This window comes from Montipora capricornis, chromosome 2 (genome assembly GCF_036669925.1).
Source record: "Montipora capricornis isolate CH-2021 chromosome 2, ASM3666992v2, whole genome shotgun sequence".
NCBI lineage: Eukaryota > Metazoa > Cnidaria > Anthozoa > Scleractinia > Acroporidae > Montipora > Montipora capricornis.
In genome coordinates this window covers 26,916,200-26,942,256 of record NC_090884.1, presented here as the reverse complement: position 1 = coordinate 26,942,256, position 26,057 = coordinate 26,916,200, and the positions used below count along the sequence as shown (strand labels likewise).

The following is a 26,057-nucleotide window of genomic DNA, read 5'->3' as shown; positions in this document are numbered from 1 at the left end:
TTATGAATCCGCTGAGAAAACCTCCTTTCTTTGAGGCAAAGGGCACCTGGAAAATGTGTTCGGGATCGCAATGAGTTCACAACGAGCGTCGGGATCACGTAGCCGAATTGGGGGACATTATCGTCGGGATGACCGGGTTGAAAGATCCTATTGGGGACCCTCACGATAGTCTTAAGTGTGTTTGTTTTGACTAAACGAATTATGAAGAGTGGTAGTTAAGATGAATAAACGAACTTACTTCTGGTATAAACAGCCCTAATTCTCATTACTTTGTTCGAAGAACAAACACCAGGATTCGACTACGTTTTTGGACTTTGGACTTTTTTTTATATTATTATTATTATTATTTGGTTTTTTTTTTCTCTGTCTCGTAGGAGGCAGTTTAAGTGAGACTTGAACTCGATATCTCCTCCTTCAGAGACGATCGCGATTACCATTAAACTACGGAAGACTACGCCAAATTTGAACGGAGAAATATGTATCAAAGAATTGTGTGCGTGACCGGAAACGAGTGTTTGTGTTTCCCTTGCACGCAATGCAATATCCGGTTATCGTATTACTCTGTAACTTATATCGTAATTTATAATTCTCCCAGTATTGTTAAGAAAAAGTATTAAATATTTTTAAATATCATCGTAGGGACTTGCAAAGTCTCTTCTTTCTTGTTTTGATTGGAATCAATGACGTTAACAACAGTTTTAAATGTAACCAAATATCCACGATCGCACTTAACCCTATCATTGGTTCACAGATTGTGGACTGTGGACGTCGGACTACGGAATTGAAACTGGATATTTACCGACATATTTTAACATAAAACAAGACGCTCCATAAAAGCGTACACTGGGTTTCCTGTGGTACGTGTAACACAAAAGCAGAAGGCACCGAATTGGTGGCCGGTATTGAAGTGCAGGGTTCCAGTTAATTTTTTTTCAAGTGGGGGTCCTGAAGACCATGAGGGTCACCAACATGTCGCGCCAGCAGAGGCTCTTTGGCTCACACGTTCACAACTTTACTTATTTTGTAATATCCCGTCCTATTTTGAGGTCTTTTATTTTTTTAAGCTTTGGTAATAAATTCAGTTTAAAGATAACAAAACACGCTCTTGAGTAAAATTCACTCGTTTCTTCTCAGATAAAGGAAAAAAATAACATAGTTTTTATATATAGCTCTGAATCGAATTCTCATCGAAGGATTAATGACAATCGATTGTAAAAAGACGAAGTTTTCTGCAGTCTCTGACTTTTATGATGTTTTGTCAAAAGGAAAATTTGATCACTTGCTAGGCAACCATAAATGTGCACGTGATCACCTTGTGTCAACTGAATGAGCTACGGGAAAGCATGTTAATCGTTCGTCATTTTCAGAGTAAGACAACGTCTTTGGTTTTTTAATTTTGTTGTAATATTTAACTGAATATTTACGTTTTATCTGTCGGGTCAGGAAGCCTTCTTTGTCGGGTTCCTGAGGACGTATTTATTGTGACTTCAGGGTGAACTATTTACACAATCGCGAGGCTGAGCGGCCTTGTAATTGAAAATCTGAGCATCCATGAGATACAAAAACAGACTTACGAATTATCGCAAATCACAATGCTGACAAGCACAAAAGCAGAAGAAATGGTTCATAAATATAAAGTTTGTTACTATTTGAATGTTTTTGGGTTAGAGTAAAGGATTAGATTGTCACGCAATTGATGTAATTTTATGACACTCAAAATTCGCAAAAAGCGTGAGTTTCATGTAAACAATCTTCGCACTAGCAAGTCGTAGCAATAAATTGGATTAACCAGGAAGTCAAAGAAATATTGTTGGCTTCCCACATAAATTTCATCTTACAATACACTGACAAAATCATTTGTCAGAGAAATAAAATTCCTGTCTCCTCACGTATCACATTTCAACGCACGTATGCAAATTTTTAAACTCATTTTCACCGCAATTCCCGCGAAATTTTCCTTCTTTCAAATACATTCTATTACCAAAAATATTATTTCTCGTCAAGCGTTGCAACTTTTATATTCAAATAACCGCTAAAAATAAAGATTTTTTAGCGATCTATCTGTAGATATTTTTTCATAATTTTATATTATCTGTCAAAATTTGCACAACAGTCAAATCAAAAAAATTGCAACGCACGCAACAAATTTAGTCGCATTTACCTCTTCCTCGAATTCTAATGCTTAACACAGGAATTTTTAGTTATTGTGAAAATCTTTCCATATTAGTTAGCAATCATCCTTTCAATTTATTTATAGAAATCGACCGATCCGCGAATATTTTACGAGTTTTTTTCAATGGGATGTCAAAAGGCCAAGAGGATGTTATGCATATAATAGGGGAAGTTCGGGCGATCAACTTGCGCGTGTGACCCGTTATAAATATTTTTTCACAAAATGTTCCCGAATCTTCAAGTATCACCACAGAAGACAAGAACATCATTCTGAAAGGTTATTCTACGCAAAAAGTAGGTTCTGGAGGTAATTTTGAGAGTAGAAATCAAGTTTACGCCGCATGGTATATTTATATTTAACTAAGGTAACACAACAGAAAGACGCTTACCTTATTTTGACACGAAAATGCTTTACTATTGCCATAAAAACTATCCAGTTAAGCTTGCATATTACACAACATGATGAATTCATAAAGGCCACCTTTTCCAGCGAAATACTTTTTGAAACAAACAACATATTTGCTATAAGAGGCAGAAAACCCTTACTATTTCATTACGTACGTGAAGACAAGAAACTCAATCGTGTCAAATTACACTCCGTGTCAAAAACGCAACTAAATAAATTTCCCACCAGTGTTCAGCATCAAACCCTTTACTGAAAAACCCTTTACTTGAATTATCAAGCAAAAAATGGGCAACAAGCTTTCTTTCAAATAATTTTTGACTAACAAGAATTAGTGAAATTTCCAATTGTTACACGAATTGAGTACAAACACATAATAGTACAGCGGATATGTGACAGAAGCGTGCACTTTTACCTAAAATCATGAAACTTTGTACAGTGAACAACCATCCCATAACATTTATTTTTAGATATGGAGCCATCTCAGATTTGACCAGTGACGTCACTAAAATGATAATGACGTCACACAGTGAAAAATGTCTAAGAAACACTAAATGTTATGGCTAAAATGGTTAAGAAAGCAATCTGTATTATTGCAAAAGCTGCAAATATCTTAATAAAGTGCAAAAGAACACAACCATATACTTTTGGCTTATATTGGGACCTTGACCTTTGACATTGATTGACCTTTTAATAAAAATGACCTATTTATCTTCCGATTTCACAGTTAAATGTTAAAGAAGATCTCTGTGGGTGTAAAAGCTTAAAATCGTCTCATCACTAAATAGCAAAACACAGCTGGCCTATTGTTTTGGGCTTTGACCTTTGACCTTGGGATATCTGTTAACGTTATCAAGCTTACAAAGCCTGTAGTGCCACTCCTAAAGTTCATTTTTATCTAAAACTATTAAACTTTCGACCGTAAACATAACACACATAACATAACATAACAGATGAACATGGCTGCATGCGTTGAAGTTATCTGATATACTTTGACCTTTGACCTTGATTGTGCTTAGTAGGTAGCAAACCGTTAGAATGAGCATTAAACTACTTCGATTCAGTGTACTGTCAGTGTTCCATTCGACAATGGATATTTCACTCGGTAGCTTTAACTGCAGTGTCAAAGTGCAGTACACTTCAGTGCTGCCTTGACACACTTGCATCGCCCCGTGCAACCCTTTGTACATCCGCATCGTATCAATTCAGCACAAGAAACCGAAGCTTCAGGAAGGGTTGTCCACAGCGGCTCCCACCCTTCACTGCCTTGTTTCCAGCCCCACTTGGAAGGGCAAGGTAATTGAGGAGTGAGAATCAAAGCCTGGTTCCAGATGTTGGCTTGGTAACAGGCCCGCTTGATATGCTCTACTAGTGCTGCCTGGGTCGGTGGTATGTTCTCAATACCTCGTGACTTCTGTGCAAATAAGTGTTTGCGGGCATCATTGACTCTCGTTAGGCCACTTGTACGTTCGTAAAGCAGTACTACAAACCTCTCCAATACAGACAGGACTGCATCATTAATCTCACTAGGCATCAGCATGATTGCCTCAAAGGCGTTAGTAACTTCTGGGAATCTTAACCATGTGTCCCAGGCGGTTTTCTTACCCCGGCCACTGAATGACGAGACGGTATCGCACCCTGACAGGGCGTGAAAAAATGGCAGAGTGCCGCACATTTGGGGCTGAATCGTGTTAACGAGCTGATGGATGGGAATGTACTTGAAACTTGCGCCACTACCAAAAGCCACCCACAGCTCATCTGGATTAATCTTCTCAAAACTGGCAATGGCCAACACTATAACATCTGTATCAACGGTGCGCACACACACTTTTCTACTCCCTCTATTTACAGCATCTGCAACGTGCAATAAAAGACGGGTATCTGCTTCTTCCTGGGTGCACGGCATCATGTTCGTCCCGTCTGCCTCTGCATGTGAACTGAGAACACCTCTACCATCTGTTGCGTAAATGACCTTACCTTCTGTGGTTGGTTGACGAGTAACTTCATGTGACAGGAGACTGAACAATTCCGTTTTATTTTCATCAACGCGGAGGAAACCTTTCCAGTCTCTTGGAATCACTGTTGTTGAGAGTACTCTCCTACGTACACCCTTTCCGCGTTTTTCCCTGGTTGCGTTCTTTAAACTGTTTGGGATGTAAACATCCCAGACAATGTCCACTCTGTCGGTCGATTGAAGCTGAGATTTCACATACGGCATAAAAATCAGATCAGCATAATTTTGGAATGTCTTCGCTGTACCAGGATTGAGCATCTGAACAACGGCAGCACCATCCAAGAATTTAGCATCTACAGCAGGAGCACTCGTTGTCTGCAACCGTTCTAACTGTAAACAACTCAGAAGATCGGCTTTTTTTCCATTGCGTAGCTTTCCTCCTACTGACAATGACGGTGGGGCTGACTGATTTTCGTGCGCAAAGAACTGATCCAGGTCACCATCACGTATTTGGCACGAGATGTACAGCCTCGAAAATAGATGGCAGTCATTCTTTAGTGACTGTACTTGTAGGTTCTTCCTTGATGGTAACTTGATTGAAGAGCGACTAAACAACGGTAGGTTGTTCTTGCTAATTGTCTCTGTTACAGGAACCGTGCAGTCAGTAAGTCTTTCTTTGACATACTTGCTGAACTGCTCCTTTCCTATTGTTTCCACTTTCTTCACTGTTTCCTTTACAGACTGCTCCATGATATCTTTGGTGTCTAGAACTAAAAGGTCTTGACTATCATCTAGAAATGGATTTCCCAATTCTTCAAGGACCGACGTTAGTGATTTAATGTCCTTCTGGAATGCGGCTTGTACCCCATGGTGTTGTTCATGGTGTTTACTTCTGATTTCTGCAGTGCTGGTTTGAATGCTGCATTTTTCATACTCCGCTACTATTCTTGAAACCTCTGGGCCAGCAACCATCCAGCGTCTCAGCGCGGCGGGATCATCCATAAGACCAATTGCCCCACCAGAACCTTTCACATCTGCATTTCTCTGCTCGTGGCACTGATCTATGGCCATAGCTGAAAATTTGCTGTTGGTGGTTTGTACAACGAACTTTCCTTCACAGAACTCTTTGAAGACAGCTGCCTGTTTACTTGGGAGTGCCATCATGTCACGGATATGAACAGTTAACCACCTCGCATAGTGCGTATGATCCAGGGCAAACATCCAGGGCATAAGCTTCGTAAGTGACTCGATGTAAAGTTGGAAGTAACCCTCTCTGATGGATCTCACAAACAAGAGTAACAGGATTTCTAGGGATAGGGTCTTCAACCAGTAGTCAAACTGGGCGCTGTGACTTGCTCGCTGGACACACCATTCTTCGAAGGGCACAGGCTCAGCGGACTCAGTGCTTGCCACATAAGCGTTCCGGAGTAACACATAGAGACTTGCAGATGTCACTTGATGTGCGTGCCGGGTTTTAGTAATGTGGCTAGCCTTAACAAAAGAATCTGCTGTACCGGGGCTTGCAACGTTTGCTTGAACAAGTGCGCGAGTCCATCCACTGTCTTCTAACCAACCTCCAAGCATCTAAAAATAAGATACATTCCATTCTAGGTTACTTAGTTTAAGTGTTTACACCCTTTCTATTTGAAATATGAAATATAATAAGCAAAAAGACATATAATTCCTCTAAATTGCGCAATTTTTTTTACCTTAAGGATTGCATTTTCGATGTGTAATCCACCGAACATAACCACGAGGTGCTCTTCGCCAAGGGAAGTGGGGTAACTCCACTGTATCTGCTTTGCTATAGCGTAGAGAGGTTGATCAGCTGTAAGGACGGGAACTTGTCCTGGATTAAGATGCTGAACGGCAGCCTGAACAATGGACATTGCATGCTTGATCATTGCCACTGAATGTGCACTATCTGGGAAAAGAGGTAACAAACTAGTGATTGCAGCAGGTGGAGTTGCTGCTTTTTGAATACTGGCATGGTACGCTGCCCATGATATCCAATCTGTTTTGTCCAACTTGAGTTTCTGGAGGGCTTCTGACACTGTTTCTAGCCACTCATACTCTCTCTTTGTAGCCTGTTTAAGAGTGTCCAAACTTTGGGGTATTACAGCGCAACCAATGGTAGGTGCAGTGAACTGTTTGGTTTCCAGTGCTGCCGGCGGAACACTTGTATACGTTGTCGGCAGGGGAGCAACTGACTTACTTGAGGATGTAGAGGGATTGATAACCAAAACACCACGGTCGAATCCCGATGTCTGATGAGTTGGAAGTTGCATAAGTGAAATACCGGTGCCGTGGAAGGAGTCCTTTGCAGTTGCTGAACTTGGATTATAGTCAATGTTGTCAACTGCTGCTACTGTAAAGAGCCCCTTTCGCATTTTCGGCGGGCAGACAACATCATCGGCTGCAAATTGCTGGCAAACCCCATTGGCTATGTCAGCTGTCACCTGTAAGAGACGATCGTACGAGACGCACAACCCTATACTGAACATTGAATCGATGAGGTTTCTACTACGTGTTACGGCATGAATCTTCATGGCAAGGTATAGCGGAAGTGGAGTTTCACGTTCAGGGCTGTGACGGGCAAGAGTAGAGATTTCAGATCTTCGGCGTTTCATACTGTTGAAAATCAGGAGTTGGGATATTGACAGAGCTGCTGCATTGGCTGCGACTGCAGTTTGGCGCTTGATGCTGGGCCCTTCCAGTATCATGTTGATAAGGGCCAGTAAAGATGGTGGTACAGCAGCTTCCTGACATCCTTGCTTGAACGAGCCGTTGAACGTGAATTTTCTATCAAACATATCTCGGCGGACGACTTGTGCTGCCCTTGCGAGATGCATGGCATCATTATCAAAATTGTCCTGCTCACATGCTTTCCTTATAGCATCTCCGATATCTTTATCAAATGTGAGAAGTACGTTGCATCCCTCTTTGCATTCTCTTAGATCAGGAAAAACTGATAACAATCTTGCCTTTAGTCTTGTGCTGTGTATTCGGCCTTCGACAGCAGCTCCCAACTGTTCCAGGCGAGCCTTATATGTACTGGCTAGATCAGCTAGCTTAAACACTGGATTTACACCTTCTTCAAGACGGTACTCTTCCATGTAAGCCACAAGTTCCGCAAATGCAATGCCACGAAGATGATCAGCGGGCTCTCCTTGTCTATCTGCAGCCTTTTTTGCATTATCATAGAGCCTTAACAAGCATTTTGTGTGGTACTTTGCCTCGAGGGCGATCATATCTGCGGGCGCAAGCTTTGCGATCAGTTCAGTGTCCTCCAGCGCCAGTGCACATTTCCTTACTTTCCAGTCTACTTCTTTCGTCGAAACTTCATGAAGGTCACCAAACAAACCAGCTGGCTCATCACAAAAGAAGCATACACAATCTGTAATGATCCTAGTACTCTGTTTTCCACGTGTTTGTACAGCAGACGAAGTGCTTGGTTTCTTAGCTTCTTGCTTATTTTGCAAACGATTAAGCTTTGTTTGGTTAAGTTTCAAACGGCAAGATTTGTGCCACTTCGCGCGATGTGCTATTAAGGTAGCTTCTATACCATTCCCTTCATCGAGTCTGTTAATATCTAACTCAACCGGCATTTGACCGAGTTCATGAAACTTAATGAGGTGTTCTGCTAATGATTTGTAGCCACTGCCAATAGGTGCCTTTGTTGATTTAGCAGGGCACTGTAATACGTCCCCATTGTCCGACTGGCATAGAACACAAATTTCCCAGTCAATAGGGTCTCCCTCCTTAGCCTGTTTAGGTGGCGACGTTGAAACATCGACCAAGAGGTGACGTTTGGACATGCTAATCAAAATGACGAAAACAACCAGTACTGAGGAGCTGAAATAAATAAGAACCCTCTTTCAATAAAAGTTTTTTTAAGGCCTATGCTTTGAAAAAGCTTTATTTTTTAAAGCATAAAGCAAAGCTTTATTTTTAAAGCCGTTCTTTCCCGTTTGAAGTACTTTTCAAAAATGATTTTTATTAGCGTAATCAAGTCTTTTTTTCGGAGATAGTAACGAGAACGCCAACTTTTCCCACAGCAATATGTTAATTGTGAGGTTTTTTTTAACGAACTACACCAAAGCAAGAACACTTAGAAATACTACGTACTTTACCTTAAAAGTGTTTTAATGAAATACCGCCAAAAACATGCATATAACTGTGCGATTGGTTTCTTTAAGGAAACAAAGAAAGGGATATATCCTTAGAATTCTTGTACCATGAAGCAGTCGAATAAAAAATGTCCTTTATAGATAAATTAAATGTTTAATGGTCGATATAATTTTTGGTCGCTTGTAAAGGAACATTTTTAGTTCGTTTGCGTGTATATGCGTGAAAACAGAAAAGTGCTACGCAGTTTGTCTTGGAATGTTTTAGCGGCCAGATTTTGAGACAATACAACTTGATTAAATATATGGTGATGTTTCATAACGTTTGAAAGTCCTGAAATTTATAAGCGTTCCTTGGAGTGGTTTAGAAAGCTGACAGTAAATAAAATCATGACACTCCATGCCGCATCGGGAAAATTTATTTTCACTCAAGGCGCAACATTTCAAAATAAAGTAGACACTTGCCAAAAGTGAAGTTACACTTTAGAACCAATGAGATATTCACGGTACTTAATAGTCAAATACATTAATTTTATGTGTTTAACTAGAAGAAAATTCCCAAAGAAAGAACTTTGTTATGATTTTCATTCAGCTGTTAAATACGACAAAGCAGCAATGTGCTAACTTGTGTGTGAATGAATGTAACGTTGAATCGTATTCTAAATACATGTAACAATCAATGTAACAAGTGTAAAACAGTTAAAATATTTGTCTCTTGCGTATTAGCGTTGTTTTTATTAAAATTCAGGTAAAAATAAAGTACTTACCACTCATTCTTCATTCTCGAAAACTGAGGAAGAAAACACGCCGCCACAGCTGGAAGCCATTTTTCACCACGTGCCGAATTTGAAGGCTACTAAAATGGGTATATCAGCTGACCGGTTAGATGTTAAATTACGTCATACACAGCGTTAACGGAAGAAATTTAAAAAAGGAACCGAAATGAGGGGAAAAATATGTTTATACAATTAAGAAATTAAAGTTTGAAGTGAAAATTAAGATCAAGTATTCTTTTCAATTCATAAATTGCTCTAAAACCCAGTTTTAACTTCATTTAAATCACTCTATAAATTAAATTAAACTCTATTTTTTTCAATTTGGATTTAAATAATAACAAACAAACCTTCGCGAGTGAAAAAAATGTGGTTGAACATAAAAAACGTACATTTAGGCCACACCAAGTAAAAGCTATCGTAAACGCTTTGCCCAAGGTCAAGGTCATCGTTATTGACGTTTTAATGACGTCACAGGCCGCATCTGAGATGGCTCCACATCTAAAAGTAAACTATATATTATAATTGTTAACTGTGCGAAGTTTCATACTTTTAGGTAAAAGTGCACACTTTGCCCATTTTTTTGCACCAGGCAGCTGTACTATAAGCCAGACAAAAGAGATCACAGATTCCAAGTTTTTCAATTCCTTCTCTGTCTTTGTTAAACCCATAAGTTACTTGAGAATTTTCCATTTGATTTCAGTGTTGTACAAAACACCACACTTGTACAATATTAGAACTACAGTTCACTTTGATTACGGCTCAACGGGCGACAGATTGTTGTCGAAGTCCATTACTCGTCCCTTTGAAGATTCCACGGCCTGTCTTGTTCAATATCCAATTGACTTTCCGTTATTGAGCTCCATCAGGGTATATTTTGTTTAAAGATCCATTAAAACGCCATTCGCGTTACATGACTTTTGGTTAAGTTAATCATTCTACTGTGTCCACCAGAGAAATCTACGCATTTCCCACTACCCTCTCGATCCTAAGAAAATACGCGCAGAAGGCTCTGTGCACAAAGACACCACTTAGCAGGGGAGTGACAGGCAAGACTTTTACCGACAAGGAAAAAAAAAACGAAAAAAAAATAAAAAGTAAAACCAACAAATGAGACGCAGATTCCGACTGGGTTTGGCAACCCAGTAAAAACCCACTGAAATACTGTGAACGTAAAGGAAGTCGGCTAAAAATCCTTCGAACAAAGTGTAAGCTTCCCGTAGCCTCTTGTTTTGTAATGTTTCGTGATATTTTTTCAATCATTTTGCCAACAAAGCACATTCATTTATGATCACGGAAAAGTTACGTGATTGTGGTTTTCTGTCGTTTTGTCAGATCGTAGCCTATGAATGGCCACTCATTTGCATATGAATGCCGTGCATTGTTACATGCCTCGCCGGCAACACATCAGCAGCATTCGTCTGCCATACTTTAAGGTCCTAGATTTTTCACACGTAATGTGCTTTTACAATTCACAGAATGAATGCTATGGAAATTTGTGTTCTCCGCACGGAAAATGTGCTATCAACGCAACAGATGATACCCCCTACTGTAAATGTGAAAGGGGATATACTGGAAAGCATTGTGAGGATCTGGGTAGGTAAACTTTACCCATGATTTTATTTGGGGATGAGACTTTTGCCAGTTTGTCGAGATCATAGCTTGTCGAAAAAATCAGCAGCTGTTGTTCAGACATCTTATTAAGATGTACTTTTAATATCAATGATGAACCTTCTTGTAAGAATCTTGAGGCTGATTAACCAGAATTTTAAGAATATGCTAAGAACATACCCCAGACTCCGCTCAGATTTCGCTCATTTGACTTTTTTTCAACGAGTTGGCATAAAAAAGAGAAAATAACACTTAAATCTAATTTAGTAGGAGTTGGCCGGCGTGACATTGCAGCAAGTGGCACAATCATCATGATGTAACATGAAAACTGCACTACACATCACAACAATGCATTTTGATGTGTTTCCTGTTGAAGTAGCATTGGTTTATTGAAATACTATACCATACAACTCTACGAACCTCAAAAACACGTTTTCAGGGTCTTAAGCCTGGTTTCCACTAGCGACGCAAGCACAAGCGCAAGCACAAGAGATTCGTGTCAAGTGAAAACGAACCATAACGCAAGAACAAGCAAATGACGCAGAGATAAAGATTCACTAGTTCCATGATCTCGCTAATAACGCGCCTCTGCTAGTAGAATCTGGGGTGGGTCTTTTTCCTCGAACGAACATCACAGCTCCCGTTATGCTTGCGTTATACGTCCCGTTTTCACAAAACGCAAGAGAACGCAAGAATACTGAAGCTCAAGCACAAGGAAAAGGAAAACTTTTGATCCTTGAGCTTGTGCTTTTGCTTGCCTCAGGCCCATTTTGACGATGAAATGAGCGCGCTTGTGCTTGCGTTCATGCTTGCGTTTGTGCTACCCTGCGAGTCTCTTTCGATCTTCCTAGATAAGTCGGAAAGAGGAAAGAAGACTCTGCTCGTGGCCTGCACATTGTTTGATCCGCCGATCATCCAAAAAAAATGGATGAGTCAGTCCAGTCTCGACTTGTCAAACCTGTTTCTTTAACTTTTGCGCATGATCAATCGCCAAGGCTTCTTCAATATTTTTTAAGTTTACAACCATGTGGCAATTTTTAACTGTCGAAATTCCCATGAGTATTTCCCCTGCATGTCGGTTACAGGAACCAGTCTGCCAGAAACCTAAAAAACTTTCAGTAAAAAATGAAATAGCAATTTAAACGTATAAAGTATAAACTATCTAGAGTTTCCACAGACATGATTCCTTGGTTGTTGTGTGTTTGCCAGAGTTGTTCGAAAATATCTCAATTGTTTCTTTTTGTTTTGTGCCTGGTCACGCGTGACGGACACCGAACATTTAAATTTTTAACGCATGCGCAATGCGAAATGTGCAGGCTGCGAGCAGAGTCTTCTTGCCTCTTCCCGACTTATCTAGGAAGAAAGAAAACTAAGACTCTGCTCGCAGGGTACGCTTGTGCTTGCTCGCTAGTGAATAAGCTAGAACTCCAAAATTAGCTGCCATTATAAAAAAATGGCATTGTTTTTTTTAAAAAAAGGTAAAAATTGGTCACATACACTGCAAGTGCGTCTCAATGGAGAGAAGACAAATTTAAAATACATTCAAGATTTTCTGCGAATACAAGATCCACGGCAATATTGTTCTGCTCGCCTAAATATTGTAAGGCCCGTGCAAACGATCACAACATTGTTGGGCCCAACATTTTGCACACCATGTTGTGTGTTGTTGCGTGTTGTTGCGACTTGTTGGAAGTTGTTAAATGACGTTTGGTCGAACTTTAGAGCCAACAAGTGCCAACATTTCTATTGTTTAGCGGTCATCAAAGCGTGGTCCAACAATGTTGCGTTCGTTTGCACAGCACATCCAACAATGTTGCGCCGGCGCACGCGCACTACATGCCACGTATCCACACAAATACATGCGAACAAGAAATCAACATGGCGTCGGAGATGGAAAACGTCCCACAGTCCTTTGCATTCTCATCTAAAGACCCAACATGTTGTGACTTGTTGCGAGCGTTTGCACACATCGGCTAACATCGCGCAACAAGAGACAACATTGTTGGGCCCAACAATGTTGTGTGTTGTTGTGAGCGTTTGCACGGGCCTTTAGATAGAAATTTAATGACCCTCACCATTAGACACTTCAAACAAGTAGGCACCCATATACGGCATCAATCATCCTAACAGCGTCAGTGGCTCAAAAAATAATTACATAAAATATGTTATAAGGGCATTACTTTTTTTCGGCTCCAGAAATGCTTCCTTCAGCTAGACCGAGTGAATTTGGAGTATACAAAATATATTAGGCGTTGTCATAATCTCAATGCAGGAGTTTAATATTTTAATATTTCGGTACTGAGATTCATGAGATTTCATTAGATAGCCTATACTCTTAAAATACTCTTTAAAAAGAGTACATACAGATTGCCCCGAATAAGCATAAGGACTAATGAAAATAGAGCAGCCTTATTCATGTTGAAATAGTGGAAATTTCCTAAAAGTCAATGATTAAAATAAAAAGTAATTAGCGTGCTCCTCCTAATTTCTGCTCCTGATCCTCAGACGTGCATCACTTCGATGCTACTCTGGTCTCGAGAATTATAAAGATAACTTGAAAATGTGCAATTTATAGGATGAAAGTTTACGAAACTCTTGGCTGGTGCCTTCATCAGGGGTGATCCAAAGCTATCACGGGAGTCTCTTTTTATGAAAGGAAAGAGCGAACTGATCCTTGCGCTAATATGGACAATTTTTAAAGCAATTGTTGCTTATGGACATCTGAAAAATTCAGGTGTCTTTAACGGGATTCAAACCCATGACCTCTGCGATGCTGGTGCAATGCTCTACCAACTGATTTATGAAGCCACTCAGTTGGTAGCAGGTCAATTTGTTGGGCTCATGTGCTCCCGTGAAGGACTCGGTTAATGAAATAAATGTATAATTTAATTGCGGGTTATATATGAAATGGAGAAGTGATCCTCGCACATTGTTGGGCAATTTAGCAATTTTCAAACCCATGACCTTTGCGATGCCGGTGCAATGTTCTACCAAACCGAAATATGAAGCCTCCCATTTGAGAGAAAGTCAATTTGTTGGGCTCATGCGTTCCCGTGAAGGATTTGATAAATTAAATGATCACTTACGGGGCAAAATTACTGAATGCTGATTGGTTGAGACGTAGGGCATTTTTCATCTTAATCCCGAGGGCACTTGGTAATCAAGAGGGTTTGATTACTTGATCCTGATTGGTCAACTGTTGCTTATCCAGAGCAAGCGAAGTTACAAGAGAATCTTCTTCCAGATTCTGACTCTGAATAAACTGCTTTTTGTCCACATGTAAAATACAGTTTAATAAAATTAAGCTCTATTTCTGTTTACAGCGTCGATTTATTGAATTGGACTTTAACCTAATGAAAGAATGTTAGGTTAATTGTCATTTGTCGCGGCATTGAACGGGCTTCCCTCAATAATTTTGCCCTTTATGTGCATGATAAGCATGTAATCGTATTGTGCCCTTGTGCAATGAAGGTTTAATTTCACTTGTATTTTCCATGCAAGGTTTCCAAATTGCCCACGTCGCTTTGCGACTAGGGTAATTTTGTGACAACCTTGAAAATGCGCGTGTAATTAATCCTTAATTGCCCTCGGGCTCATGCGATTGCATATACGAAATATCACTTACATTTAAAGTGCAGGTTATATACCAAAGAGTGAAGCGATCCTTAACATTTCTTTCAGTCTTTTCATATGATCACCACTTTACCAGAAAGGGAAGAAAGTGCAGGCATTAATAGCTAATAGCGCCCTTTTCATTCATTACTATGCAAGTAGGTGTCAAGTAAAAGACCGGATGAGGGTAATCATTCATAAATGGGCAACTTTCACGATAGCCTCGTTTGACCACAACTACCAGAATTCAGTTTGTTTTTCTTTTCTTATTTAAATTTTGTATTCCCAGCGGGGTAAAAATACCAATAGCTCTAATGCATGAGGCAAGCAAAACATGAAGGATTCTGGGACTTGCAGTCAAATGGCGTCATCATGCAAATGTCCTATCATTCCACGCAAAATTGTCGTTAGTTTTGCAACGAAACCTTGTTCCTCTTCTATGATATTTTCCTTTTTTAGTCACTCGCTGCTCCAAAGTTCCAAATCCAAAAGTTACCGGAATCTATGATATTCGACTGAACGACAGCTTCGGACATTTTCCTGTTTATTGTGATCAGACAAGCGATGGAGGAGGTACTCGATTTCTTTTACTCTCGTTTTTTGTGAGCAATGCAAAATACTGCTCAACCTTGAGCTACAATAAGCCCAATCTTCTATCTATTGACCCATGGGAAATTCAAACTCCTTGTGTAATTGTTTAAATCCAACGGCCCTCACACAGTTTCACAAAAGAGAAATTTTAGCAAAATTAGACAAATAGTTTGCCTTTGGATCTTTAGATTTCGCTTTTATCTGTGCGCACTAGGTACGTGAAGTTAAAAAAATTAGCAACTGTTTGCTGCACGATCAAGCTAGACACATGCATGTCTCTATCCCAGGTAGGCGGGGGTACACCCAAAAAAACGGTATTTTTTCAACAAATTTTAACAGCCAAGATTTGACTTGAAACTATAGGAAACCATACATTTCTACAAAGCTTATGGAGTAAGGAATATGCAAAAATATATTTTATGCCTGAAAAGCTAATTGCAATCTTATACCAAACAGTTTATTGCACTACCCGCTGGGTGGAACCAAGGCTCACTTGAGAAGATATCTCCTGCTAGAATTGACCAAATTGAAAGGCTTTTATGCTTTTTTAATGAATACAGACTGCTGGTTGTTTTAAGCATAGAGATTTGAGAAATAATGAAACCAAAAGTAAAAGTTATTGTTACAAATTGACTTCCTCATTAATTATGCCACAGTAATGACCCTCTTTTTCAAATTGTAATACTTGAGGCTTCTACAATCATTTTAGAAGCCTTCAGCTTCTCTTAGAGCTTCTTCCCGGTGGGTGCACAGAAGCTGCTCTCCTTGCGGGCATCTTTCCTTCATTTATGGTGGAAATTAGTCAAGAAATATGGAACATACAGAAGCTACGAAAGGGACATCTTTGTTTGTTTTTCGAATTAAGAGAATTTCAGACTGAAATTGGAGTTTTTTCTGGGGAATATACGCTAACTCCTAGAGACACTGAACACTCGCTGAGCTCCACATTTTAAAACCACATTGTAATGTTTACTTCTTAAAAGCCTTCTCCGCAATACAATTAAAACGAAACAGAACATAGCGTGACTGCGTGACGATCATCCCGGGTTTTTTTCCTCAAGGTAAACATTACAATGCTATTTTAAAGTGTGGAGCTCAGCGAGTCTCCCCGCATCAGTGTCTCTGCCAGTTGGCGTATATTTCATGAACTCCAGCCAATTTCAGCATTTTCGGAAATTATCTTAATTTCAAAATATAAACTCCGATTTTCAACACTAAGTCAGATGCTCGCAAAAACCAACTTCGATTTTAAAACAAAAAAAACAAAGTCCGATTTCGCGAAAAAAAAACTGAGATGTCCCTTAAGAATTTTTTATAGCTTCCGTAAGTTCCTTAATGTTTTTAACTAATTTCCACCATAAATGAAGGGCAGATGCCGGTCATTCGAAAACAACAGTACAGGAGAATAACGACAAAAATTGAAACAAGAAAAAAATTGGGAAATTAAAGGCACCCCGACCCCGGCCCCACGTTTTGGCTACTACCCTTAAAAGATGCAAAATCAGAGTAAACAAAAACATCGCAATTTTTAGTGAAATTTGGGTATACCCTATACCCTGGGTGCCAGAGGTTTTCTTGCGCAATTTCCGGTGTCGGTCATGTCTTTAAGCGAGAAAAAACCTCTGGTACCCAGGATAGGTATACCCCCGCCTTTAACATTGCAAACTGTTTTACAATGAAATTTGGAGAAAAAAAATTGTCTTGGAAAAAGTGAACAAAAAATCACCTCAGGAACAGACCCATTTATGCGAATGACTAACTTGGGTGTCGGGCGTAAATCATTTCTGAACGTTTTTTTGTTTTCCAGTGACATAGATGACTTTTCTTACTAATAATTGCAGGTTGGACGATGGTATTTAAAGTTGTTGCAGACGCAATGCCTTTGTACGTTGCGGAGTTGTGGAAATCACCAGACACACATTCTGAGAATGTGAGGGCCGCCCTGGATATATCTTCAAATTTTGCTGGACACTATAAAAGCCGTCTGGTTCTTTCTAAAAACTGGAATACGTTTAATCCCAAGCAGGTGGGAGAACAATTTTTTTTAAGGAAAATTAAGATATCACACAGCCTTTTTACGACATCTCTCAACTTCCTGTATCGCCATCCCGAACAATTCTATTGTGCTGCTTCTTGACCAGAAAAGATTCTTGGTCAATGCAGCGTACCTGCATGGCGTATTCGCCGGTTCGAAAACTGTTGCTTTACTTATCGAAACATTGGACGCCCATTTCGTCATGTAGCATATGCATGGTGAAATACCTGGAAAAACATTCAATTCTAGAAGACGTCCAAAGTTTTGGACATCCATCTTTTACTTTGTCTATTTAACAAAACTTGGAAGTTTTTACGTAATCTCAACTCTCGCTGCTGCGTTGAGAAATCATCAAGTCCTGCTCAGCCCGGAAACTTTAGCTGGCAGAGTTGCATGGCTTTTGATTATAATTAGATCATTTCCTTTTTTTCCGTATATGTTGTGACTGGGTAAAGTAATTACCTTTGGTGCTGATTCCACGCCAGCCAATTGAAAACCCCCAACATCTTTTACTCAAGTTGTTCTTGCTATCATCTTCCAGGTTCGTGTTGCACTCTACAAAGATCGTCAAGAAGTGCATTCTCTCAACTTCAATGCCGTTAATGACAGTGCCGCATGGTTTTCCAAGGAAAATCTCAATTTTTCAACGTGGGATGACCTCAAAAAGGAATCAAATCTGCTGCACTTTGCTCTTCAACCAATCGATGGGCTTTCTGATCGCTCTTTTGAGATATCCAAGAAGTACGATACCTGTGCAAGGGATGAAGGCTGGTTAATGATCAGCAAACATACTAACCCATGTTATTTTGAAAAAAAAAGTTCTCTGAGCATCCTTTACAGCAAGACAACTTCTTTGTCCGTGTATAACTCACCGGGTGAGTCTGACAAATCCCAATTTTGAATCTAAAGATTTCTGGATCGACTCGTGTTTTTTCCCTGGGGGATTCAGCAGGAAGGGGGTGAAGGAATTCCAGCGTAACCGCACCTCCCTCACCCCGCTGTGGAGGAAATACCACTCGAAAAAAGATCAGTACAATGAACGAAAAAGATTCATGAAAAAATGAGGGCACTGGCGGCACCCACCCCCTTCTTATTCTGTCCCTAATTCTTAACTCGCTGCCACTAGAAAAACTAGTGACTTTTTGTTAAGGCTTGGCCAAACGCACGCAACATTTCAACGCAACATATTGCAAAAATGTTGGGCACAACATGTTGCAAACGTTTGGCCACCGTGTTGCGATATGTTGTGATATGTTTTTGAAAACGGTCAAATTTTTCGTGCAAACATTTTGGAAGTTGCATGATGTTGTATTCGTTTGGCCCGGCACGTTCACGCAACATTGTTGCAGTGGGGCATGCGCGCTAGGTCCACTATGTTGCGCGCCTGGGGCTGGGGCACATAAACATCGACATGTTGCATTGAACAACACATGTCGCAACATCATGCAACAATTTTGCAAGATGTTGCGTTGAAATGTCGCGAGCGTTTGGCCAGGCCTTTATACACGGTACCGGTTCGCGACACGATCACATGTACATGCACAAGAAAATAGTCTCGATTCCTTTTTCTGATATTTATATGCTTCTTATGTTTTAAGTGTCGTAAGTTTGTCTTAAAACGTCAAATTAAAAAATTACTTATGGGACTCTGGACTTAACTGCGCTCGTGTATTTTACCTCTCTTTGTTATAAATACATTCTTTTATCGATTAACAATCCAACTGTTATCTATTTTCTTTTCACGGACATGGGCCTAGCTGATGTTTTTGCTGTGTTCATCCGTTGACGTCGTTTCTTTTAATAACAAAAACTTGCGAACATATATTACAAGTCGCACCTTTGGCGAACTTTTACATTCGTCCATTGAACACGTAATTTTTTAAGTTGCGATTTTCTGAAGTAAGAAATTTGGAAAAGAATACAACTTTTTACCTTAATATTTTCCAGGTAGAGAGAAAAAAATCGTACACTTAACCGCAAAATTGTCCATTGATTTAAGTCTTCAGACTTTGTGACGTTATCATATAATCAGTTACACATATATCACATAGTTATTGACCTAATAATTTGAACCCTGACGGGTGCCTATCAGTTATCAACTATTCGAGTAAAAGAAACACACTCACGAGTGCTGCTTAAAATCCTCTGTCTCCCTCGAGACCATACTTCAAAGAACGATACGGACTTTATCAGCAGTTACATTGACTAAAATGACCAACAGCGCTTACATCTGACTTGGTTTATTTCAAATCGTTTCTTGCATATTCTTACTACCTGTCCATTAACAGTAACGATACGCAAATAGCAGGGTTTATTTTTCCACTTGTGTGTGGCAAAAATCCCTATAATGACACAAATTTTTGTATTTAGAAGTGCATATCTACCTCAAAAGTGGGTAAATATCCTTCAAAAAGACAAAAACATTGTTTCAACGAGAAATTGTGGAAAATTTCAAAGATCCTTTACAAAAGGGGTAATAAAGGTAAGGTTCCCCATAACATTGAGACTAACTCAAAACGTCTATACCAAAAGGGTTCATGGAAATTTCCATGCCATTTGTTTGAAAGGTTCCATAGAAATTCCAATGTACCCTGTAACATTGAGACTAATTAAAAATTCTTTACTACTGCAAACTTGCTCATAGACCGACCTTTTTTAAGATCAATCTTTCTGCCAATTGAGACTCCATTCATGCGGGCTATAACACAACTTTTTACGGAAAAAGTAATTAAAGGACAAGTATGTAAAGCTGTATGTTCCTAGTCATGGGCACCCTGTTTTAGCTATTACCTTTGTTGGGAGTCCTGACAAACAATTTCTGGATCGACTCGTGTTTGTTCCCTGGGGGATTCAGAAGGAAGGGGATGAAGGAACTCCAGCGTTACCGCATTTCATTCACCCCGCTTTGGAGGAAATATCACTCGAAAAAAGATCAGTAGTGGCGGCATCCCCCCTATCTTATTCCGTCCCTAATTCTTGACTCGCTGCCACCAGAAAAACTAGTGACTTTTTGTTAAGGCCTGGCCAAATGAACGCAACATCTTGCAACATTGGTTTCGCACAATTGCAACATGTTGCATACGTTTGTCCACCGTGTTGCGATGTGTTGCGATATGTTGTGATATGTTGCAACATGTTGGATCATCAATAATAAGGTATTCTCGTTTGTCTCACGATGTGGTCACTTGTGATGTATATCACGACGTTTCGACTGCATACTGCTAGTCTTCATCAGGACTGGTTACGCGTCATCTTTTAATTAAGCAGGATGCTCCGCTGTGACTGGATCAAATTGTGTTAGATCAAATTTGAAAACAGTCAAATTTTTCGTGCAACATTTTGGATCTTGTATGATGTTGTATTCGTTTGGGCACGTTCACGTTCACGTTCACGTTCACTGAGGTATGCGCGCTAGGTCCACTTTGTTGCGCGCCTGGGGTTGGGGCACATAAACATCGACATGTTGCGTTGAAAATGTTGAAAATGTTGCGTGTGTTTGGCCAGCCCGTTCAACTCATGTCGCAACATCATGCAAGATGTTGCGTTGAAATGTTGCGGGCGTTTGGCCAGGCCTTTATACACGATAACGGTTCGCGACACAATCACATGTACATGCACAAGAAAATAGTCTCGATTCCTTTTTTTGATGTTTATATGCATCTTATGTTTTAAGTATCGAAAGTTTGTCTTAAAAAGTCAAATGGGGTAAAGGATGCCTGATGATTGTTTCAAAAATTACTTATGGGACTCTGGAGTTAACTACGCTCGTGTATTTTACTTCTCTTCGTTATAAATACATTCCTTTATTTGTGGCTTAACAATCCAACTTTTATCTATTTTCTTTTCACAGACACGGGTCTAGCTGATGTTTTTGCTGTGTTCATCCGTTGACGTCGTTTCTTTTAATGACAAAAACTTACGAGCTTATATTACAAGTCGCACCTTTGGCGAACTTTTACACTTTTCCATTGTTCGATTTAACTGATTTACTTCATAAATTGGTGCCATGGAGAAGTGGATAAGCAGCCCACCAATTTATAGAAAGAGCTACGTAGGCTTCTGTCAAGAAAAAAAATCTTATCAAACGCTAATCCTAACCATTGAACAATCATTGAAACCCAGCAAATAACTTTCAGTAGTTGTTCTAAGGATGATCAATTGTATTCAGGTTTTACATGTAATTATTTAAAAGTGCAGTCACTATTGCTCTTCTTACTGGTTGATTCATTAAGTTCTACAAATAATTTAGTACAACCTGCAGATAAGCCAGATAAGCGTTTAATTTTCTAGCAGATAACTCACTCATATTAAGGTTACGCGTTCTAGCTATGAATGAATGGCCAACACACTTAATTTGCGCCATATTTAAAAGAAGTTAAAGTACCTCTGTTTCGGCTTGATTTTTCGAACTTTGGCCTGTAGTGATTCACTTTACCGAGACCTTGATTATTCTGATGTAAGGAAAATTAAACTGTTTATAGCCCAAGGGCGGGAAGGAGGGTACTCACTCCCGACAATTTAGGATAGGTGTGTGCCGCCAAGGTTCTCAAACCTTGACCCTATTCAAGGGAAGAAAATCGAGATTTTATACCCTTTTTAAGGGCGTGACAACCCAGATAAGGGCTTCCCCCTATGACGTCCGTCTTCCCCTCAGGGCACGGCGACACAAGGTAAAAACAAACCGCAAACGGATAATAGATATAACCACACACAAACCCCTTCCCACAAACTAGCAACACGAAACATATATCTAAAAAAACTGTCTAAGGTCTCGGTAAATGAAAATTTTAGTACATTGCTCGATTTTGTTTTTATTTTTTTAAATTGCCATGAGTGGGTCCTAAATTCTATTTTGGCAGAAAAAGAAAATCAGAAAGTGCTTTTTAACCCTTCTAAAATGAGCCTTTTCTGTTTCCCGCCATAAGTTGCCCGCGAAAAGTGATTGACAGCCCCTGTCTATTGCGTGACGCAAAAATCAAAATTCTCCAACCTCCAGTCGGGACAGGTTTTAAGCTATCGCTTTGAAACTTTCAGATATGATGGATAATGATATAGACTCAAAAAGGGTGTGAGCAATTTTCCGTTTTCCCTTTGTAACTCATTTTATGTCAGTTTCTTTGCGAAAATCGCGCTCGAGATTCGACTCTTTAGTTTGAAATGCAATAATTCCGCTAATACGAGACTTATGCAAATTTCCTTACACCTTTTTTTAGGTCTTTTATCTGTCAATCAGATGCAATAAAAGGGAGATGAATATCAACAACGCGAAAGGGCTGGAGCTTCAGCAGTAAACTCGATACCTCTAAGTTCGAGAGCAAGAAAATTAAGCGCCTTTTGAAATTCGATAAAATGAAATCTTTTATAAGGTAATTTAGTCTTTTAGCTTTAATTTGATATATAACTTGCCTTTGTAGCCAAAATACTCGCGCGACTAGAATTGTTTTCTGTTGGCACCTCGTTTTCATTTACCGAGACCCTAAGACTATGTTATTAAAGCTCAAGTTTTGAAGGAAAAAATACTTGAGTTATACTAATTCTAAACTTTCTCCTAAGTTTTTAATAATCTTAATTAATCAAGTGAAGCTATGATCTTCGCAATTAGGAACGCAATTTTTGCAATTGCGTAGAGAAGCCTGGGAAATTCAGGACTTCAACGGGGTTTGAACCCGTGACCTCGCGATTCCGGTGCGACGCTTTAACCAATAGGCTCGATGAGCCAGTGCTCACTCCCTCTCTTCTCGGGGAGGATACCCGAACTCGAGTGAGCGGCGGGAAATCGAGCCTATCTAACCAACAGCTATCCCACTGACGTTGGGAGCTGGTCATTTGTGGGTTCTAAGGGTCCCGTGAGGAATGAATCAATGATGAAATGGTATATGAAATGAATCATATATGAAGTGCGGATATGAAATCAAGTGAAGCTATGATCTTCGCAGTTAGCTTCACTTTATTTCATATCCGCAGTTCATATATGATTCATTTAATATACCATTTCATCATTGATTCATTCCTCACGAGACCATTAGAACCCACAAATGACCAGCTCCCAACGTCAGTGGCTTCATAGTTCAGTTGGTTAGAGCGTCGCACCGGAATCGCGAGGTCACGGGTTCAAACCCCGTTGAAGTCCTGAATTTTTCAGGCTTCTCTACGCAATTACAAAAATTGCGTTCCTAACTGCGAAGGTGATAGCTTCACTTGATTTCATATCCGCAGTTCATATATGATTTATTTCATATACCATTTCATCATTAATCTTAATTAATAGTGAAAAGACAATAATACTTTTTCCACTCACTAGAAATTTGAATAAAATTAAGCTAACAGTTCAGTTCTTTAACAAATCAACAGTTCAGTCTTTCAACAAACCAGCTGTCCAGCTCTTTAACAAACCAACAGCAATTCAGTTTCGACGTCAACTTCACACCTCGGCGCGTTCTTCTACTCTGGTTCTTCATTCTCTTGTTTCTTAAACTTAGCGCCTTCTCTTCGTGTGACTTCTTCTCTTGCCGCCGCTGACAAATGGGCTTTGTCTTGAAATTTTCTGGCCGGCTCCCGCAAATGTCTCTTAGTAGTGATACACTCAGCCCTCGGTCTTTTCCTTTTCCCTCAGACCTTCGTGTTACAACCTTTCCCTGTGCGTTTCCTACATGCGTCAACCTTGCGCCACTTCAACAGCCAACGTTTTGCCTGGTATATATAACCTGGGCCAACGCCCTGTCACCTACCCTTCGCAAACAAATTAACACTTAAAATGCTTTCTTAATTTTTCCTACAGGATACAATAGTGTTACAATAACATTCCACTTAACAATATGACGTTAATTAGAAGATAACAAGCGATGTTAGTAACACTAACTAATCAACACTTATTAACTGCAATTTGACAACTATGAAGCAACGATTTAAATAAAAATAGAAGAAAAAGACATAAATGCGATAAGGGATTTTCTTCCGTGACACCCCCTGACTTTTTGAGTGACAAGAGGAAGAGCAAAAGAGTTTTCTCTTAAAACTTGGATCGACTTGCATGGCACCCGGCGTAACCGGCTTGTGAGGTTGAAAAACAATGATGATTCAACGCGCCGAAGGGCTTTCACGTTTTACCAAGGCATCTTGCAGGTTGCCAAAAAAGGTCACAGAACATTTTGCCATTGTTGGGAGGAACGAGTAGCTCAAACTTGGTGGACAGTTTCGGAGAAAGTAACTGTGATCCTAACACATAGAAGACCACTTGTCGGCAAATATACGAGCAGCAGAGGGGAGCAAATTAATTCTAGGGGCAGAATAAAGTGGACATTCAAGAAAGAAATGCGTAACTGACTCGTTGTAAAAACCACAAAGACACGCAGGGCTTTCTTTGCAACCTATTTTAAAAAGATAATAGTTTAGCGCGCAGGTGTCGCAGGCGTAAACGAGTATGGAAAATTGCATTAAATCTGTCAATAGCAAAATCAAAAGTAGCGTTATAACTAGGAACATTAAAAAGGAGAGTAAAGCTTTCTTAAAAGAACCAATGGATTCAAGACAGCGTATGTCAAAACTGATGTCATTCCACAAAGTAGTAGTTGAAGAAAAAAACGATCTTTTAAAACGCTCAGTGCGGCTTGCAAAAACAGAGTAATCTGATGCCGGACGCAAAAAGTAATTTGTTCTTTCACTAACTAGTAGAGGTAATAAATCAAATAAATAACTAGGGCAAAGATTATTAACGATCTTAAAACAAAACAGCAATTTATGAATGGCTCTTCTAGTTTTGAGATCTCCCCACCCAATTTCTTGCATAAGACGATGCCTATTGGTCCCTTTCATGGCCCCAGTTACAATTTTTGCTGCCTCATATTGCACGTGTTTCGCTCTCACTTTCCGTGCATCCATTCCATAATACATCAGCGTATTCCATTAGAGGACGCACCAAAGATTTGTACAATTTTCTTAAAGTAGTCCTGGCAACCTTGTACCTGATACCTTTTAGGATATTAAGCCTTTTAGAAGCTTTCTCATAAATCTTAAAGATATGGGCTCTCCAAGAAAGGTTGTTGCAAAGAACTACACCGAGGTGTAGCAACTTCAATAATTTTGTTATCACTGTAAAATAAATCAGGGTGAGGTGGCTTAATTAGTTTAGCTGAGAAGATCATACACTCAGTCTTTGAGGGATTAATAGTAACAAGCCATTTCCGAGCCCAGTCTTCGATCTCAGATAAAAGAAGTAACTGGGTCATCTACAATGTCAAAAAGGGAGCTGTCATCGGCATACAAAAGGCAATAAGATTTAAGATTCTCAGTAACATCATTAATAAAAATTAAGAATAAGGCCAAGCGCTGTTATTTATGTTAACACTTCTCAGTAAAGCGTTAATTTCCCATTCAGAGGTGACAACATTCGACAAAATTTGAGAAGTCGGAATATAATCAAGAACAGCAGGAACGAAAGACGAGCTTTCATCTAAACGGCTCTGACAACAAAACAACTCATTCAGTAATTCTGCTTTGTCCTTTGCATCATCAACAACAACAACAACAACAACAACAACTTTATTTTGCACCCTGAATTAAATTAAATTTACATTACAAAAATTGAATCATGAGAGGGCCCTCACCTAAAGTAGGTACTGCAGTGTGTACTTTTTGTCCATAAAGAGATTTGACAATGCCCCACCACTTCTTAGAACTCGTGTCTGGATCCTGCAACTTATTATTCAAATTTGCATAATACTGACTTTTGCTGGACCTTATTAGTAAAGTAAAGTCTCTGCTTACGAGCCAGAAGGCCCAT

General features: G+C 39.6%; 1 protein-coding gene across 1 annotated transcript in view; it reads left to right on the top strand.

The window, feature by feature from the left end:
* LOC138037886 (uncharacterized) overlaps positions 1–21,782 on the top strand; it is a 43,658-nt gene extending 21,876 nt beyond the window's left edge. The window contains exons 4-8 of the mRNA XM_068883740.1: positions 10,908–11,025; positions 15,112–15,225; positions 17,085–17,269; positions 17,820–18,153; positions 21,129–21,782. Coding sequence (XP_068739841.1) covers positions 10,908–11,025; positions 15,112–15,225; positions 17,085–17,269; positions 17,820–18,153; positions 21,129–21,169 — 792 coding nt within the window. The 3' untranslated portion in view covers positions 21,170–21,782. The remainder of the gene's footprint in view (positions 1–10,907; positions 11,026–15,111; positions 15,226–17,084; positions 17,270–17,819; positions 18,154–21,128) is intronic.
* Positions 21,783–26,057: the final 4,275 nt, after the last annotated feature.